The sequence below is a fragment of the Mus pahari genome, chromosome 1 (assembly GCF_900095145.1).
Source record: "Mus pahari chromosome 1, PAHARI_EIJ_v1.1, whole genome shotgun sequence".
Lineage (NCBI taxonomy): Eukaryota > Metazoa > Chordata > Mammalia > Rodentia > Muridae > Mus > Mus pahari.
In genome coordinates, this window is record NC_034590.1 from 35498 (window position 1) to 52773 (window position 17276).

Here is a 17276-nt window from a genome sequence, read left to right on the forward strand (position 1 = left end):
TTTGGGGTTTTATGGGTTTTGTCAAGAGGTAAGGTTGTTTTTTTTTTTTTTTTGTCCTTTTTTTTTTTTTTTTTTAATAAAAAGAAAGAACATAAAGATGGGAGGGTAGGAAGTTTAGGAGAACCTGGGAAGGATTTGGGGAGGGGAAGAAACGTGATCAAAATATAGTGTGTGAAAAAAGTTAATTAAAAAAAAAGAAAGAAAGAAATCCTGCTAAGGCAGAGGGCCTAAGTTTGGAGCTCAGCTCCTGCAAGTAGCTCATAACCACCTGTAACTCAGTCCCAGAAAACCTGATGCCACGGCCCTCCACAGGCACTGGGATTCATGCGCACACACACACTCAAAATTAAAAATAATGAGATAAATTTGTTTTGGTTGTTGGAGACAAGATTTCTCTGGGTGTAGCCCTGGCTGTCCTGAAACTCACTCAGTAGACCAGGCTGGCCTTGAACTCGTAGAAATTCACCTCCCTCTACCGCCTGAGTGTTGGGATTAAAGGCATGTGCCACCATGCATGGCTAAAATTAATATTTTTAAGGTCGAAGCACCAGACAAAGTGCTGCATGCCTTTAATCCCAGCACGTGGGAGACAGAAACAAACAGATCTCTGTGAATTCAAGGCCAGCCAAAGCTTCATAGTGAGACCCTGTCTCGAATACATAAATATTCATGAAATCTTAAGTAAATAACCTAAGGATGTACCTCAAAGTCTTACAAAATCAAGAATGTGTCTAATCAACCAGTAATGGGCTGGGTGCATTATTGGTAACTATACTTTTTTGCCTAGAACCTAACAGTGAGAGGTTGGAGGCATGACTCAGTGGTAGAACACTTGCCTAGAATCCCCCAGTGAGGGGCTGGGGGTGTGGCTCAGTGGTAGAACTTTTTTTTTTTTAAGATTTATTATTTATTTATTATATGTAAGTACACTGTAGCTGTTTTCAGATACTCCAGAAGAGGGCATCAGATCTTGTTATGGATGGTTGTGAGCCACCATGTGGTTGCTGGGATTTGAACTCCGGACCTTCGGAAGAGCGTTCGGGTGCTCTTACCCACTGAGCCATCTCACCAGCCCAGTGGTAGAACTTTTATCAGTTGGTTGTTTAGCATATATAAGGCCTTGGATTTGATCTCAGAATCAAAAATGAAAAAGAAAGGAAAAAAAGAAAAAGAGAAAGAAAGAAAGAAAGAAAGAAAGAAAGAAAGAAAGAAAGAAAGAAAGAAAGAAAGAAAGAAAGAGGGAAGGAGGGAGGAAGGAAGGAAGGAAAAAGAAAAGAAAAAGAGGGCTGGTGAGATGGCTCAGCCGGTAAGAGCACCTGACTGCTCTTCCGAAGGTTCTGAGTTCAAATCCCATCAACCACATGGTGGCTCATAACCATCCGCAACGAGATTTGACTCCCTCTTCTGGTGTGTCTGAAGACAGCTACAGAAGACTTACATATAATAAATAAATAAATCTTTAAAGAAAAAAGAAAAGAAAAAGAACGCACGTAGGACTGGAGAGAGAAGTTTTGTAAAAGATTTGGCTTAGTTCAGAACCATCCCTAACTGTAGTTCCAGCAGATCTAACATTCTCTTCTGACACCAGGCACGCATTTGGTACACAGATATACACACAGGCAAAACACTCATACATATAAAACAAAGTAAATCTAAACAGAATGTGTACAACGAAAATGAGGAAGAACCTCCAAAGCCATTTGGTTCTATCACAACCAGATGGATGGAGAAATGGCTTCTGGCATCTTACTACACACGGCACAGCCTTCCACATAAATTATTAGCCCCAAAATATCAATGGCACCAAGTTTAAAGACTAAAGCGTATGTCCGCTTGAATCCAAGTTCCATTTGGAATAGCACGGCAAGTCAGAAGAGAAAAAGAACACGAAGTTCCTAAAACAACCCTGCACGAATCCTAGGTTCCCCCAGTGAGGCCATCCCATGGGTAGCCCTCGAACCAGATTCAGAGTCAAGGGACTGGAGTGGATCCAGTACTGCACCTCCCCACCAGAAGTAGGGGTTGAGGCCATGGGAAACAGGAGGCATGTAATCCCACAAGGAAGATTTCACCCCTCTCCCGGGACCAGCCCTAACCAGCCTTTCCAGGGCTGTAACAATACCACCTGCCCCACCTCTCACTGAGTACTTGAGACCTAAAGTATTGAATTACTTCCTCTCCCACTGCCTCCCAGGACAGAGTGCACTTCTGGTGCACTTCCAAGGGCTTCTAGACCCCCGACCTTAACACACTTCTCCCCCTCAGCCTGGCCACCTCTGGTTTGGCACTCTATTCTTCTGACCTGGACAGAAGTTGAGAAACTTGGGCCAGTTTCCATGATGAGAGCCAAGAACAGACACGGGTAGTGGCGGGGGCGGGGGGGCAGTGACTCAGGAGAACAGAAGGAGAACCTTATATAAGGCAGGGAGGAAGGGAGAGTGTGGTTTAAGTTTGCGACCCCTTTTCTGTGGCCCTGCCTTTCTCCTTAGCCTAAGCCCACTGTATTCACAGTCACAGAAGCCTGATTCATAGAAGCCGATAGCATAGAAAAGATAGCAACCTAGAAGAACTTACTGGGAGATAAGAACGGGAGAAATGCAAAGAGAAAGAAAGGAAGGGCGGGGGGGGGTCTGTCTGCCATGCATGAAGCCCTGCGTTCCATCCTCAACAATTACCAAAACTAGGTGCGGATGCACATGCCTATAATGCCATCGTGCCAGGGTTGAAGCTGAAAGTTCCAGGGTTCAAGGTCACCCTTGGCTACATAGCAAGCTCTAAGACATTCAGGGTCACACAAGACCAGACTAGAGAGATGGTTTGGTGGTTAAGGGCCTGCACCTCTCTTACTGAGACTCCAAGTTTGGTTCCTGCTCTGCTCACAACAGCCTACAAATTCCAAATCCGGGGGACCCGACTCTGATGTCTGTGGGCAACTGCACTCACATGCACATATCAGATCCATACACATAGTTAAAATTTTAAAATAATCTTAAAGAGAAAGGATGGCTCCAAGTGCCTCATCTCCCACCCTTCTAAGGGTCTCCCAGACTCTTGGCTACAACATATCCATCTTTCCTTCCCTTTTCTCTTCTTTTTTAAAAAAAAAAAAAAAAAAAAAAAAAAACTTGACAAGCAGCAATATCATGTGTGTTGCTTTAATACATGTCTCTTAGGATATTGTATTGCCAGACTGAGAGAGACAGAATGAGAGTCATAAAGCATTTCAGAGACAAACTGCAAGACCGGAGAGAAGAATCCAGTAAGAGAGATGCCCAGAAATAAGGACTCAATGGAGAGGGAATGGGTCTTACACAAGGCCTCCTAGCCGGGGAAGCAAAACTGGACTGGAATCCATAAACACAGAACAGAAAAGTTCAAACTAGGACTGGATCCAGTACTAGATCTACAATACTCCCTCCCTGGCCCATTAATTTTTTAGCCAACACCCCATAACCCCACCTTCCCCTCAAGAACTGGGCCCAGAATCGAGAAGCCATTGCTCTATTCTAACTAAGGCAGATAACAAGTACTGTCCACACAGAAGGGATTTAAGGTCAGCCGTCAAGCCAGGAGGACCTAGTCAAGTGACAGAGGGTTCTAGAGGTGTGATCACATTTACCCCACCATGCCAGCTGGCTAAGAGCCCAAGGTCTACAGACAAGGTATGCTGGGATGGTAGGAGGGGATTAAAATCACTGGAAGAACCGGGAAAGAAGGCAGGGCAGAGGAGGAGCATGGAGAGACAACTTAAGAGAATGCCCCACCCCCCCACCCCACACACATACAGACGCACACACACTCACACACACTGCAGCACGCACAAGAACTCCAGAACATTGCTACAGAATACTGATACAGGTGAGGGGCGGCTCCCAAGAGAGGTCTCTGTCTCGGTCTCGGTCTCTGCAAACCAATTCTGGGACTTGTCTGTCTGTCCCAGCTTGTGGACCATGCCCATGTCCCCACACCCTTTATTCCTTACTTACTCTGCAGTGTCTTTCTCTGGATGGTTTGGTTTCTTTGCTGTTGTTTTTTTGGCTTTGAGCTCATTTGTTAGGGGTTTTATTGTTGTTTTATTTGAAGGGGTTGTTTTATTTTGTTGTTTTGCTTCCTGCGACGAGATTTTGATCCATGGCCCTGGACTGGCTGGAAACCCACTATGTAGATAAGGCTAACCTCAAACCTTTAATATCTTCCTGCCCTGCCTCCCCCCATGCTGGGTTGCAGGCATGCAGCGTTGTGACTGGTCTGACTCTGTTTCTCGATGTGCATCTCGGAGCTAGGTACATTGAATACCTCTAGCCCTGGCACTCACGAGGCTGGAGCTGGGGTTAATCTGAAGCCAGCGTGGCATGCCGTGTGAGACCCTTCTCTTTCTCTGAAATCATTCCTCTCCCTCTCCCTCTCCCCCTCCCTCTCCCCCCCTCTGTCAGTCTGTCTCTCTCCTGTGATTTTCTCTATCTGTCTGTACCCATCTCTGTGTGTCTCTCTATCTTTTATTATTTCTTTTTGTGAGAGCCAGTGTTTTGGTAGATGGTTTAAGATAGACAGATGAGAGATAAATGAAAAATGATAGATAGATAGATAGATGATAAGGATAGATGTTAGATGGATTATTGATAGATGATAGACAATCAGTAGATAGATGGTTAATGGATAATATATTGGTAGCTGATAGATAATACAGCTACATAAACAGAAAAGACATAGATTCCACTGTTTCTGACGTTGTGACTGTTGCTTTGGGTTCCTGTAGCTGTCTGTCTCCACCTACCTCTACATTCCTTTCTCATGTTTATGTTTTGACAATTTGTCTGTGTTCCCACACACTCTTCCTTTTCCCTTCTTCCTTCTTCCCCCTCTCCCTCTTAACACTCTGACATCACTCCGCCTCCCCCTCCATCCACAGTCCCATTGCCTGGGTCCAAAGGAGAAATGTTCCAGAAGAACATAAACAGGGGGACCCCACACTTGACCTCTCCCTCTTTGTCCCTCCAGGCACTGCAGCTACCTTCACTATGGATGGTGTGAGCATAGCCATCTTGCTTCTCCTCCTGGCTGTCATCTCTCTGTCCCTGACCTTCAGCTCATGGGGCAAGGGCCAGCTGCCTCCAGGACCCAAACCTCTCCCGATCCTGGGAAACCTGTTGCAGCTTCGCTCCCAAGACTTGCTAACCTCCCTCACCAAGGTGCAGGGGACTTGCCTTTGGCAAAGGGCAACGGAGCCAGGAAGGGTTGCTGTGGCCACTAAGCCCCCTGTAAATTCTCTCTTCTACCTCCAGCTTAGCAAGGAGTATGGGTCGGTATTCACGGTGTACCTGGGGCCCAGGCCTGTGATAGTCCTCAGCGGATACCAAGCGGTGAAGGAGGCTCTTGTGGACAAAGGGGAGGAGTTCAGTGGCCGAGGCGCATACCCCATCTTTTTCAACTTCACCAAGGGCAATGGTAAGCCTGGTCTCACCTCCTCCAGCCTCCAGCCTTTTGCATATCTAGGTAGGGAATAAGGGTGAGAGGCTATCCATTCAAAGACATTCAGAGCTGCAGATCTCACTAATGACCTCATGAAGGATGCAGACAAGCAATGCTGAAAGGAGGATAGGATCTACCTCACCTCCAGCTCACCCACACCTTGAACTGAGCAGCCAGACCAACCCCCACGTCCACTCAGTTGAACCCCACATTCACCCCATCCTTACTCTATCTCAACCACATCATCAAATTTCCACTCAGTCAAGTAGCTGAGTTATTAGCCTTTGTCTCACCAATCTCTTTCAGGCCTACATCAGTGTCCCCCCACTTTCAAACCCCATCTCATTTGGGGAGAGGGTGTTTGTTTGCACGTTGTTTGTGACAGAGTCTGTCTCCACCTGTCTTCACACCACTGCACCAGGAATAGTCATGGTCACACCTAGCAAAACATGGACAGTGGGAATAGAACTCAGGTCCTCGTGCTTACATGGCAAGCACCTTGCCCACTGAACCATCTCCATCTTCTTCTTTCTTCTTCAACAGCCAAGTCTTTATTATAACAAAAGAAATTTTTAAAAAATTTAAGAATACAACACTTGGGGCTGGAGAGATGGCTCAGTCATTAAGAGCACTGACTGCTCTTCCAGAGGTCCTGAGTTCAATTCCCAGCAACCACATGGCAGCTCACAACTGTCTGTAACTCCAGTTTCAGGGGATCTGCACAGAAATATGTGTAGGCAAGAAACCAATGCACATAAAAAACATTCTTTAAAAAAAAGAACAAATATCACACACAAGACTTTATCCCATGATTCCTAAAACACAGGCCATCGTGAGACTGTGACATCCCTGCATGGTCAGAACTGCATTGAGGAGTTGCAGGAACCCAAAGGACATACCTGACCCAGCCAGGAAGGAATTCCTGCCTCAGAGGTCCTGAAAGATGAAGATGACCAGTCAGGTCAAGACAGGGTGAAAGAGTTCAGGGCCTAGGAAGATGGCTCAGAGGGTGAAGCACTTACTGCAGAAGTGTGAGGTTGGGAGTTCAGAGCCCTAGCCCTCACATAAATGCCAGGCGGGCATGGTGGCCGACTGTAATCCCAGCGCACACACGTCAGAGACAAGGGATCCCCAGGGCTGGGTAACTAGACCAGCTGATTGGCAGGCTCTGGACGCAAGTGGAAGGCATTGCCTTAATGACACAGCTGTGGAGAGTGACTAAGGAAGATAGCTGCTATCGATACAAATAATAAAATATAGGGCAGTGACGTGGCTCAGGAGGGAAGGGTGCTTGCTGCCAAGACTGACTACCTGAGTTCAATTCCTTTTTTCTTTTTCTTTTCTTTTTTTTTTTTTAAGATTTATTTACTTCATGTATATGAGTACACTGTCACTGTCTTCAGACACACCAGAAGAGGGTGTCGGATCCCATTACAGATGGTTGTGAGCTACCATGTGGTTGCTGGTTCAAACTCAGGACCTTTGGAAAAGCAGTCAGTGCTCTTAACCACTGAGTCATCTCTCCAGCCTCCTGAGTTCAATCCTGCAACCCACATGGTAAAAAGTGAAAACTGATTCCTGCTAGTTACACTCTGACCTTCACATGTTTATGGCACATGTGTATACACACACACACACACACACACACATACACACACATCCAATAAATAAATGTAACAATCTTATACTATTAATAAAAGTGAAAAGAGAGTCCGGTATGATAGCACACACTTGTAATCACAGCATTTGGTGGGCAGAACCACAGGAATCTTTGCAAGTTCAAGGCCAGCCTGGTCTGCAGAATGAATTTCAGGCCAGCCAGAGTTGCATAGGAAGACACTGTCAAGAACAAAAGCAAAGGGTTTGGTTTGGTTTGGTTTGGTCTGGTCTGGTTTGGTTTGGTTTGGTTTGGTTATGATTTTTTTTTGAAAGGTGGTTCTGTGATAAAGTCCTTGCCTTTGTGTCTATGTGGCCCTTGGTTCAATCAATCCTAGTACCAAAAGATTTAAAAAGTGGGGAAGAACCTGCCTAGAGATGGTACTGCCCACTGTGGGCTGGACTCACCTATACCAGTTAGCAATTAAGAAATGCCCTGACAGACAACAACCACAGGCCAATTAGCTGGAAGCTTTAAAAAAAAAAAAAAAAAAGGTGGGAAAGAGGACTCACTTCCATGAAAGGTTGTACAAAGGGTCAGAAGCCATGCCCGTCCTAGGACAAGTTTCCAGTATTTATTTTTCTTATTTACCTCTTTTATTTGTGCACTCAATAATCAATAAACAATCAACAAGATCTGGTGACAATTCAAAGGTCACTTTGACAAAAAATGTGTCTTTAGTCTGCCTTTCTGACACTTCAAAGTCACAGGTCGTTACAGGGGAATACGGAGGCAGCGTGATCTTCGGAAAGTCCAGAGTCCTGCAGAGCCCAAAGCAGGCCCACTCCCAAGAGTCGGGAAGGATTTGCTGGAAGAACTGAGGGGGGTTCTAAACTGAACCCCCTCCTGATGGAGCAGGGAGAGATGAATCAGTGGCTGTGGTCTGGGGATGGTTGCCAGTTGGATTTGACATTCTTTTTCTTCTTCCCAGGCATCGCCTTCTCCAGTGGGGAGCGCTGGAAGATCCTCCGAAGGTTCTCTGTCCAAATCCTGCGGAACTTTGGCATGGGAAAAAGAAGCATCGAGGAGCGGATCCTGGAAGAAGGCAGCTTCCTGCTGGAGGTGCTAAGGAAAATGGAAGGTCAGGCCACACCCTGGGAATAGCATCCATCCCACTAGTGGGCTCCAGAACCTGGATGTGAGCAGAAACTCCTGGAGGCCTCTCAGAATGCCTATGGTGTGAGCTGTCCTGGATGTGGTAGTGCATACCTGTAATTCCAGAATTCAGAAGGTGGAGGCAGGAGGGCCAGATCTTGAATGACTTCAAGATCATTCTTGGATAAATAGTGAGTTTGAAGCCAGTCTATGTTACATGAGGCCTTGTTTCAAAGAAATAAAAAATGTCAGGGAGGGGGTGAGGGGAAAGTGGGCTAGAGAGATGGCTCTGTGATTAAGAGCACTTCTTGCTCCTGCAGAGGACTTGGGTTCAGTTCCCAGAACCCACATCGTAGTTCACAACTTCCTGTAACCAGCTTCAGAGTATCCAACACCCTCTGGCCTCCAAGGGCATCCATACACATGTATGTACACAGACAGAAAGATACAAACAAACACACACATAATTAAAACTAAATACCTTAGGGAGTTGATCATTTTATTTCTTATGGGATTTATAATTAAGAAGGTAGAACACCTTCCTAGAATCCCACAGGAGGTGGTTAGGGGCATAGCTTAATGGTAGAGCCCCTGCCTAGAATCCCCCAGTAAGGGGCTGGGGGCGTGGCTCGGGGGCAAAGTACTTGCCTAGTGTGCCCAAGTCCTCAGTTCCATGTCAGCAATACAAAGTTCAAACAAAATCACAGTTTTCTACAGCTCCAAGACCCTTGGGTATGGTCATCTCTCTGAAAATTCATTAGCACTCAGAAGGTTGAGACAAGAGGATCATGAGTTCAAGGCCAGTCTTCACAGTACATCAAGATCCTGAACAAGAAAAAAAGAATTACATAAACCAATGGAGTCTCATAATCTGTCCCATTTTACAGAAGAAACTAAAATGCAGAATACAAAAAAAAAAAAAAACCGCTCTTCCCTGCTCTCCAAATCTTACTGGATTTGGGAGAAAAAATTGGGATCACAAGTGACATAAGTGTGGTCGTAGCTGCTTACGTTAGCTTCTTAACCCTCTGATACATTCCCACAAACGGGGCTAGTGAGATGTCTCAGCAGACACAGGTACTCGGTGCCAAGCCTGGTAACACAGTGGAAAGAGAGAGCATGTCCTCTGACCTCCATTTTCATGTCATCGCACACACACACACACACACACACACACACACGCACATGCACATGCACACAGCAAATACATAAAAATTTCTTTTTTCAATTGCCACAAATACATTATATTAATATAACACAAATTGTTAATATAATTGTTTACATTATATTAATATAACACAAATTGTTTGCTTGTTTTACCTAGGTTGTCACTCTGTAGCCCAAGCTAGCCTAAGACTCATAGCAATTCTCCTGCCTCAGTCTCCCAAGTGCTTCAATTACAGGTGCAAGATACCACACCCAGATTCATTATCTTACACGGTTTTATAGGTTCGAAGTACTAAGGGGGTCAATACAATGCTCTCGCGCTCTCTCTCTCTTCTCTCTCTCTTTCTCTCTCTCTCTCCCTCCCTCCCTCCTTCCCCCTCCTCCTCCCTCCCTCTTCCTCATTTTCTGAACTTAACCCGTCTTTATAAAGACTTACTGAGGTCCACCCAGGTAATTTAGAATAGTTCTCATTATCAAATTTATTTTTGAGATTTTAAGATCTTTTCTAATTATGTGTCTGGGGGAGGTGTGTGCACATGAGTGCAGCTGCCTGAAGAGACCAGAGGCATTGGGTCCCCCTAGAGTTGAGGTACATTGTAAGCTGCCCAGTGTAGGTACTGAATACCGAACCCAAGAGCAGTCCATATTCCTAACCACTGAGCCATTTCTCCAGCCCCGTATTACAAAACTTTGAATAACATCACATCCAAGATAAGATCCTGGGGTGGGGAGATGGACTCCCTTGATGTCCAGTGTTCCACCTTCCATAGCAGTTTGCTTTGTGGCAGTCCCATGATGGATCAAGTCTCAGTTATGAATTTCCCTGGCTCTTTCTAAGAGCTCCATGAGGAGGGGACTGTCACCACACCCATTTTACGGATGAGAACTGAGGTTCAGATTAAAAAAAAAAAACCATGGAGACTAAGAGCCCACACTAGAACCAAAGCAAAGCCTTACCTTCAGAAACTGTTTTCTGGACTGTGCTCTTACACCTTAGATGTCGTGTTGAAATGTGAGTTTTGTTTGTTTGTTTTCAAAACAGAAATTCTGTAGCCGAGGCTGGCCTGGAACTCACAATGAGCATCCTGCTTCAGTCTCCCAAGTGCTGGGATTACAGGCCTGCACCACCCGACCTAGCATTTGCTGCTTTTATCGTATCCTATAGTGTGTTCGGCTATTGGATAATTAGAGGTTAGATAATATGTTTGTGGTCTATCCTGAGGTAAAGTTGTCTTCCGGCATTGTGTGTGACGCTGCACTGTGACATCTGCTGCACCCCAATGTTAACTTCCTATGTATCACCTCTTCTGCTGCCTGGTTGTGTGTCCCAAGGATGCCACAGTGTGTTCTGCACTATCCCATGAGCTGCTGTGAGTTACTGCTGTACACTGGGCAGCTGGATGTTGGAGTATACCGACATCATGAGGCAGTACATTGCGACTGCGCCTTGGGATGTTCTTGGGCTGTCTGTACTGGCATATTTTGTGCTTGGTTGGTTTATGAGGTTTGGTTTTGTCTTTCAATGAGACAAGATCTCTCATAACCCAGGGTGGTCCCGAACTCTCTATGCAGCCAAGGACAACCTGGAACTCTTGATCCCTGCCTCTGCCTCCCAAGTGCTGAGATGGCAGAGGTCAACCACTATAACCAAATGTCTATTTTTTATTAATTTAGGGTTTATTTGTGTGCATATGTGTTTGTGTTAATGTATGCTGAGTGTGCGGGGGTGTCTGCCAAGGTCAGAAGGGAGGTCAGATCTCCTGGAGTTATAGACAATCATTAATAGCCTGAGGAAGCCCTCTGGTCCCCAGCTGTCTGATTTTGAGACAGTTTTGAGCCTTATAACCCGGTCTGACCTCAAACTTGCAGCAACTGTCCTGCCTTGTCCTCTCAGCTGGGGTTACAGATGCCAACCATCCCTGGGACTCTGGCTGTACTCACTGGTGATTTTTGTGGGCAGCGGTTGGCTATGATACCTGCGTGCTGTGCTCTGGGCAGTGTAATGTATCCAAGAACAGCCAGCATTAAGTATTCTTGTTCTGCAGGATAAGGTGAGTTTTGTTGTACATGACATTGCCAAATTATTTAGGAGTGTTGTCATATTGCACATTGCGTGGCCTCGTGAGAGCATTCTGGACTGTGAGATGCTGTTTCATGGGTGGGTGAACACTGAGCAAGCAGAAATAGTGGGAGCACTCCATCTGGCTATTGCACATGTTGTATTGGCAGAGCTTCGCACTAACCTACTTCACCTCTCCACCTCAGGTAAGCCCTTTGACCCCGTGTTTATCCTGAGCCGCTCCGTGTCCAACATTATCTGCTCTGTCGTCTTCGGAAGTCGCTTCGACTATGACGATGAGCGTCTGCTCACCATCATCCACTTTATCAATGACAACTTCAAGATTATGAGCAGCCCTTGGGGCGAGGTAAGTAACTCTGAAGTTAACCAGATGGGGTCATGGGTCCACAGGGCCCAAAAATGCACCAGGGGCTGTTGAGGTGATACATGCCTATAAACCCCATACTAAGGAGGCCGAGGCGAGAGGATTGCCTCAAGTTCCTGACCAAGCTAGACTAAATAGAAAGAACTCCTCCTTATAGCCCACCCCCAGTTACACGGTCCACCCATCCTCCTCTGTCCTGCCCCACTCCCTCCCACTCTCTTTCCACCCTCTCAGAACTTGGCTACCCCTGCCAAGACCAGGTCAGAGTCGATTTAAGTTTGCTTTGCTTAGCCTATCCATCAACCCCCATGCTTGCTTCATGAAGCCTCTCCAACTCTGGTCCCCAGATGTACAACATCTTCCCAAGTGTCCTTGATTGGGTACCTGGGCCACACAGACGCGTGTTCCGGAACTTTGGAGGCATGAAAGATCTCATTGCCCGCAGCATCCGTGAACACCAGGATTCCCTGGACCCCAACTCTCCCCGGGACTTCATCGACTGCTTCCTCACAAAGATGGCACAGGTAGCTGTAGGATGAAGATTCTCCCTCTGGGCTGGTGTGAAGCCCTCCTGATGCCCCACCCCCACCCCGCCTCAAACCTGCACAGATCTCAGCTTGGGTAGAGTCATGAAGCTGTGGCACCTGGCCCTGCTGGACGACTGCCCAAAGCGACTATCAATTAACAAATCATTAAGCCATTCTTGTGGCTGGCCAAGTTGTTCACCTTGGGCCTTGTCACTTTTTATCTCTCCCTTCACACTACCCGGCTCCCACAAAAAAAAGTTAGCTCAAGAGAGGGACAGAACCAACGACTAGTGACAGTAGCAGTTGAACGGGTCACAGAGGCTCCGACGTATAAGCTTCTCTCAGTCCCTGACTCATAGTACCATCCATCGAACACAGGAGAAGCAAGACCCACTGAGCCACTTCAATATGGATACCCTGCTGATGACCACACACAACCTGCTCTTCGGTGGCACAGAGACCGTGGGCACCACGCTGCGTCACGCCTTCCTTATTCTTATGAAGTACCCCAAAGTGCAAGGTACACGGGCAGCAATGTCCTCTCTACATTTCCTCCTCCCTTCTCCAACTCTTCACCCCGACCCTACCCCGTCCAGAGGGTCTAGTAGAGCCCTCCATTAACAACCCTCTCATACAAGCCAAACCAACTGAGAGGCCCTCAGGGTCCACACAGTGCCATTCCCAATCGTGCCTGAGTACTAGTGGCCCTGCCCACAACACACGTGACTGTCCGTCCGGCCTCTGAGTCCTTCTTCCTCTGTCCTCTCAAAAGCCCATCCCTGAGCCCCAGTCACAAGGTCTGCTAAGAACCTTGACCTCTTCTGAATAACATGACTCCCCTTCCCCAGGCTCCGCCTCCTGGGTGTCTTCCTGGCTTTGCGGGAAATGGTAGCACACCCCACACACTAGGTCCATGAGCCTCAAAGCCCTTCCAGAAATCAAATGAGGGTCCTAGGATCCAAACAGCCCTACAGCCCACCTACACAAACTCACACCCAGAAACCCATGCAACAGTCAATATTTTCCCTCTCCAAAACAAACGCTTTGAAGCCCAGACTAACCAAAACTCCTCCTGCCTCAGCATCCCGCGTGCAGTGATGACAGGCCACTGCCTACAACTAGAAAAGCTCTGACTTGATCCTGTCTCATGAACTCCCACAAACCTGTTCCAGTCCCAGCGGTTCCTCAGGGACCATCATCCACTACTTTCCCCTTCCACCTCCAGCCCGCGTGCAAGAAGAGATTGATCGTGTGGTGGGGCGCTTGCGGATGCCGACGCTGGACGACCGTAAATCCATGCCTTACACAGATGCAGTGATCCACGAAGTGCAGCGCTTTGCTGACGTCATCCCCATGAACCTGCCCCACCGCGTCACTCGGGACACACCTTTCCGGGGCTTCCTGATACCCAAGGTGTGCTGGGCTCCTAAAATGACATAGGGGTAACCTAGGAAGAGGTATCTCAAGATTTTGTAATTGGCTAAGAGGTACCCTAGACCCTAGCAATCAGCTCCCAGAGTACCAAGCTGCAGAGGTGGGAAGTTGCAAATATTTTTTCCAATATTTAATTTTGTTTTTTACATATATGGTGTTTCACCTAAATGTCTGTGTACCACATGCATACATTGCCCAAGGGGGCCAAAAGAGGGCACTGTGGCCTCTGGAACTGAATTTACAGATGGTAGGGAGGCATCAAGAGGGTCCTGAGAATTGAACCCAGGTTCTCTGCAAGAGCAGAGAGCCCTTAACACCATCTCCCCAGTCTTTTTTTTTTTTTTTTTGAGGGAGGGGGAGTCTCCTATAGTCCAGGTTGGCCTTGAACTCCCTACGTGACTGAGGCTGGACTTGAACTCCTGATCCTCCAGCCTCCTCCTCCAGTGTATTGGAATTCTACCACCCCTAGCTTAGCCATCTTAGATGCCTTAAAACAGAGTTCCTTTGTACCAGAAGAGATTAGAACAACACACACCTTCCTCAGACCCCTTTCCAGAACTACTTGGGTCTGGAATTTTATCTGAACATCTCCTGAGACCAAAATACCATTCTTGGAGGATAACCCTCTCCAAACACTCCACCCCAATTCCCACCCCACCCCACCTTGCTCCCCAGCACACCTCCACTCAGAAATCCCGAATCTGCTTCTACAAAGCTCAGGGCCAAGGGTGGCCCACATCCATTTCTCAGACCTCAGCAACAGCATCTAGCACCTGTCTCTAGGGGACCTAGGTAGAGTCCCACCTTTTCAAATCCCTAGTGCTCCATCTTTGCAGCACAGAAACTCGAGCTTGAGGGGGGGGGAGGACAAATAAACCCATTTTCAGAATGGAAAGATGTCTCAGCAGTTAAGAGCACATCCAAAGGACCCAGGTTGGATTCTTAGCATCCACACAGCAATTCACAACCACTAGTTCCAGGAAACTTTATGCCCATATGCACACATGAGTACGCAGGCAAACACTCATACATATAAAATAAAGTTTTGTTAATCCTCTGTGAGTGTACGTCACTGACTGTCTCTTCGACCACACAGGGCACAGATGTCATCACACTCCTTAACACTGTGCACTACGACTCCGACCAGTTCAAGACGCCTCAGGAGTTCAATCCTGAACATTTTCTGGACGCCAATCAATCTTTCAAGAATAGCCCCGCCTTCATGCCATTTTCCGCTGGTAAGAGATGGAGTGAACTGTAACTCTAACCCTACTCTTCCAACCATCCCATCCTTGGCTTAGCACACAGAAATTTCCCTTTTCCAATTTGGTTCCTGTAACACCAAGGTGGAAGCCACTTAAGAATGATTATCAGACTCTCCACTAGGTGGCGCTGTTGGCTCTAGTTTTTCTTAACTCTACCTTGCAGCGGGGGGGGGGGGGGGGGGGGGGGGGGGGGGGGGGGGGGGGGGGGCGGGTGTGGAGCTGGGGGAAGGGGACTAGGAAGCGAAGGAGGCAGGAATTCTAATTACTCAGTACAGGAAGGAGAAAATGAGGACTAATAAATTGCCTTTTGTGTGCCCGATGCTGTCTCTGAGAAGGGGGCAATGACTGAGAGTTGGGCTCCGTAGCCAGATCACAGTGGATTGCACCCCAGTTCTGTCCCAGCTGTGGTAACATTCTGATACAAGATTTCAACCCAGGCAGTTGCATTCATATCCGCAGCTACCTCGGCTTCATTCCCTCCTGTGTCCGCGATATCCCCGCTCATGATCCCACATTTTCCTCTAAGAACATGGGATGCAGCCCACGCTCTCTTACCTCACCTCTGCTCTCGGCCCTCCTGCCCACACAGGACGTCGACTGTGTCTGGGAGAGCCACTGGCGCGCATGGAGCTCTTCATATACTTCACCTCCATTCTACAGAACTTCACGTTGCAGCCGCTGGTGGAGCCTGAGGACATCGACCTGACCCCGCTCAGCTCAGGGCTGGGCAATTTGCCAAGGCCTTTCCAGCTGTGTATGCGCATTCGCTGAGTACTGCGCCCAGGGACCCGCTGTCTTTCTAGTTGGGGTTCACTGTCAGTAGACCTCCATTGATTTCTCTCACACATGATCTTCCCTAAACCTGCCACGTATTGGTACTTTACCCCTCCTATCTTAAGCCCATCTTCATGGAAAGAACGATGTGACAAAGGGGAAACACCCATCTTATATGCGCAAAACCTATTCTATGATGCACCCTTTTCCTGGCTGTTTGTATCATTTCCTAGTAAATATCTTAATAATGGATGTATATCTGACTTGGCTGAATTAGAGGAAGAGGGCAGCCCTTGATGGCAGCAGTTGAAGGGCGGTGGGTCGAACCTCCATTCCACAAGACTCAAGACAATCTGTGTATCAGGTTGCAAATACATTATGATTCATAACAGCAAAATTGCAGGTATAAAAGCAGCAAGAAAAATAATTTCATGTGTAGGGTCACCACAACTTGAGGAATTATTGGGGGCCACAGCATTAGGAAGGTTGAGAACCACTGCTTTATGGTGCAGAGGGAATGGAGACATGCCCATCCCAAGGCCCTCCTAGAGTTACCAGATGCAGAATCAAAGGCTTGTCTAGGCTACTGAATGAGCTCAAGGCCCACTTAATTATCTCAAAGTTAATTTTTGAAAGTATTGAAGATATAGTTCGCTGATAGAGTTCTTGCAACCATGTATGACTCCCAAGGCCCAGTCTCCAGTGCCGCAAACCAAGGGGGAAGGGAGCTAACATTTTCTGGAAACCAGCTGGAAAGGAAAGGATGTGGAGGCCTAAAGACAGAGAGGCAGAGAAACCAAGACCGAGGGGGGAAAGGTCACCAGGGGAGATACCAAGTAGTGGGCCTGTGGGATTGAAGCTGGAGGACCTGAAAGAGACAGTTACAAAAGACTAAACTACGCTTCCCAAGGAAACAGCTCTCGATGATGCCTCTAATTCTCCCTACAGAACAAAGAAGGGTTGCTACCCTGTGTTTACAGGCCAAACTGAGACTAAGAAAGATGCAGTGGTTTGCCCAAGATCACACTGGAGCACTCCCCACAGACACTGCAGCTCTAACCACTACCCTTTAATAAACCAGAGGCCGCAGGGGGACAGAAGAAAACATTGCCAGAGACAGAAGAGAGTAGAGATAAAGAAAAAAACAAATGGGAGCCGGCTAAGCAGTTAAGAGCACTTCCTGCTATTCCAAAGGACTCTTGTTCAAGTCCCCCACACCCATATTATGGCTCACAATGATTCACTCCAGTTCCAGGGGATCTGACACCTCTTCTGGCCACCACAGGCACTACATGTGCCACACAGACATGAATGTAGACAAGACAGACATACACATAACATAAAGAGTTAAAAAGAAAAGAAAGAGAAGAGGAGAGAGAGAGAGAGAGAGAGAGAGAGAGAGAGAGAGAGAGAACCAAAGGTAGGGAGAGAAGACACAAGCAAA

At 47.2% G+C, this 17276-nt stretch overlaps 1 protein-coding gene across 1 annotated transcript; it reads left to right on the forward strand.

The window, feature by feature from the left end:
• Positions 1-3778: 3778 nt before the first annotated feature.
• LOC110331873 (cytochrome P450 2F2) lies at positions 3779-16088 on the forward strand. Its single transcript, XM_021212740.2, has 10 exons — positions 3779-3858; positions 4999-5189; positions 5283-5445; positions 8058-8207; positions 11654-11814; positions 12180-12356; positions 12738-12879; positions 13585-13772; positions 14890-15031; positions 15648-16088. The coding sequence occupies exons 2-10, from the start codon at positions 5019-5021 to the stop codon at positions 15827-15829; spliced, it is 1476 nt and encodes a 491-aa protein (XP_021068399.1). The 5' UTR covers positions 3779-3858; positions 4999-5018; the 3' UTR covers positions 15830-16088.
• The last annotated feature ends 1188 nt before the right edge of the window (positions 16089-17276 follow it).

Coding starts and splice junctions, on each gene's coding strand:
- LOC110331873 (XM_021212740.2), top strand. CDS start 5,019: ATGGATGGTGTGAGCATAGCCATCTTGCTTCTCCTCCTGGCTGTCATC. Junction 5,190..5,282: donor TGCTAACCTCCCTCACCAAG/GTGCAGGGGACT, acceptor TTCTACCTCCAG/CTTAGCAAGGAGTATGGGTC. Junction 11,815..12,179: donor TGAGCAGCCCTTGGGGCGAG/GTAAGTAACTCT, acceptor TCTGGTCCCCAG/ATGTACAACATCTTCCCAAG.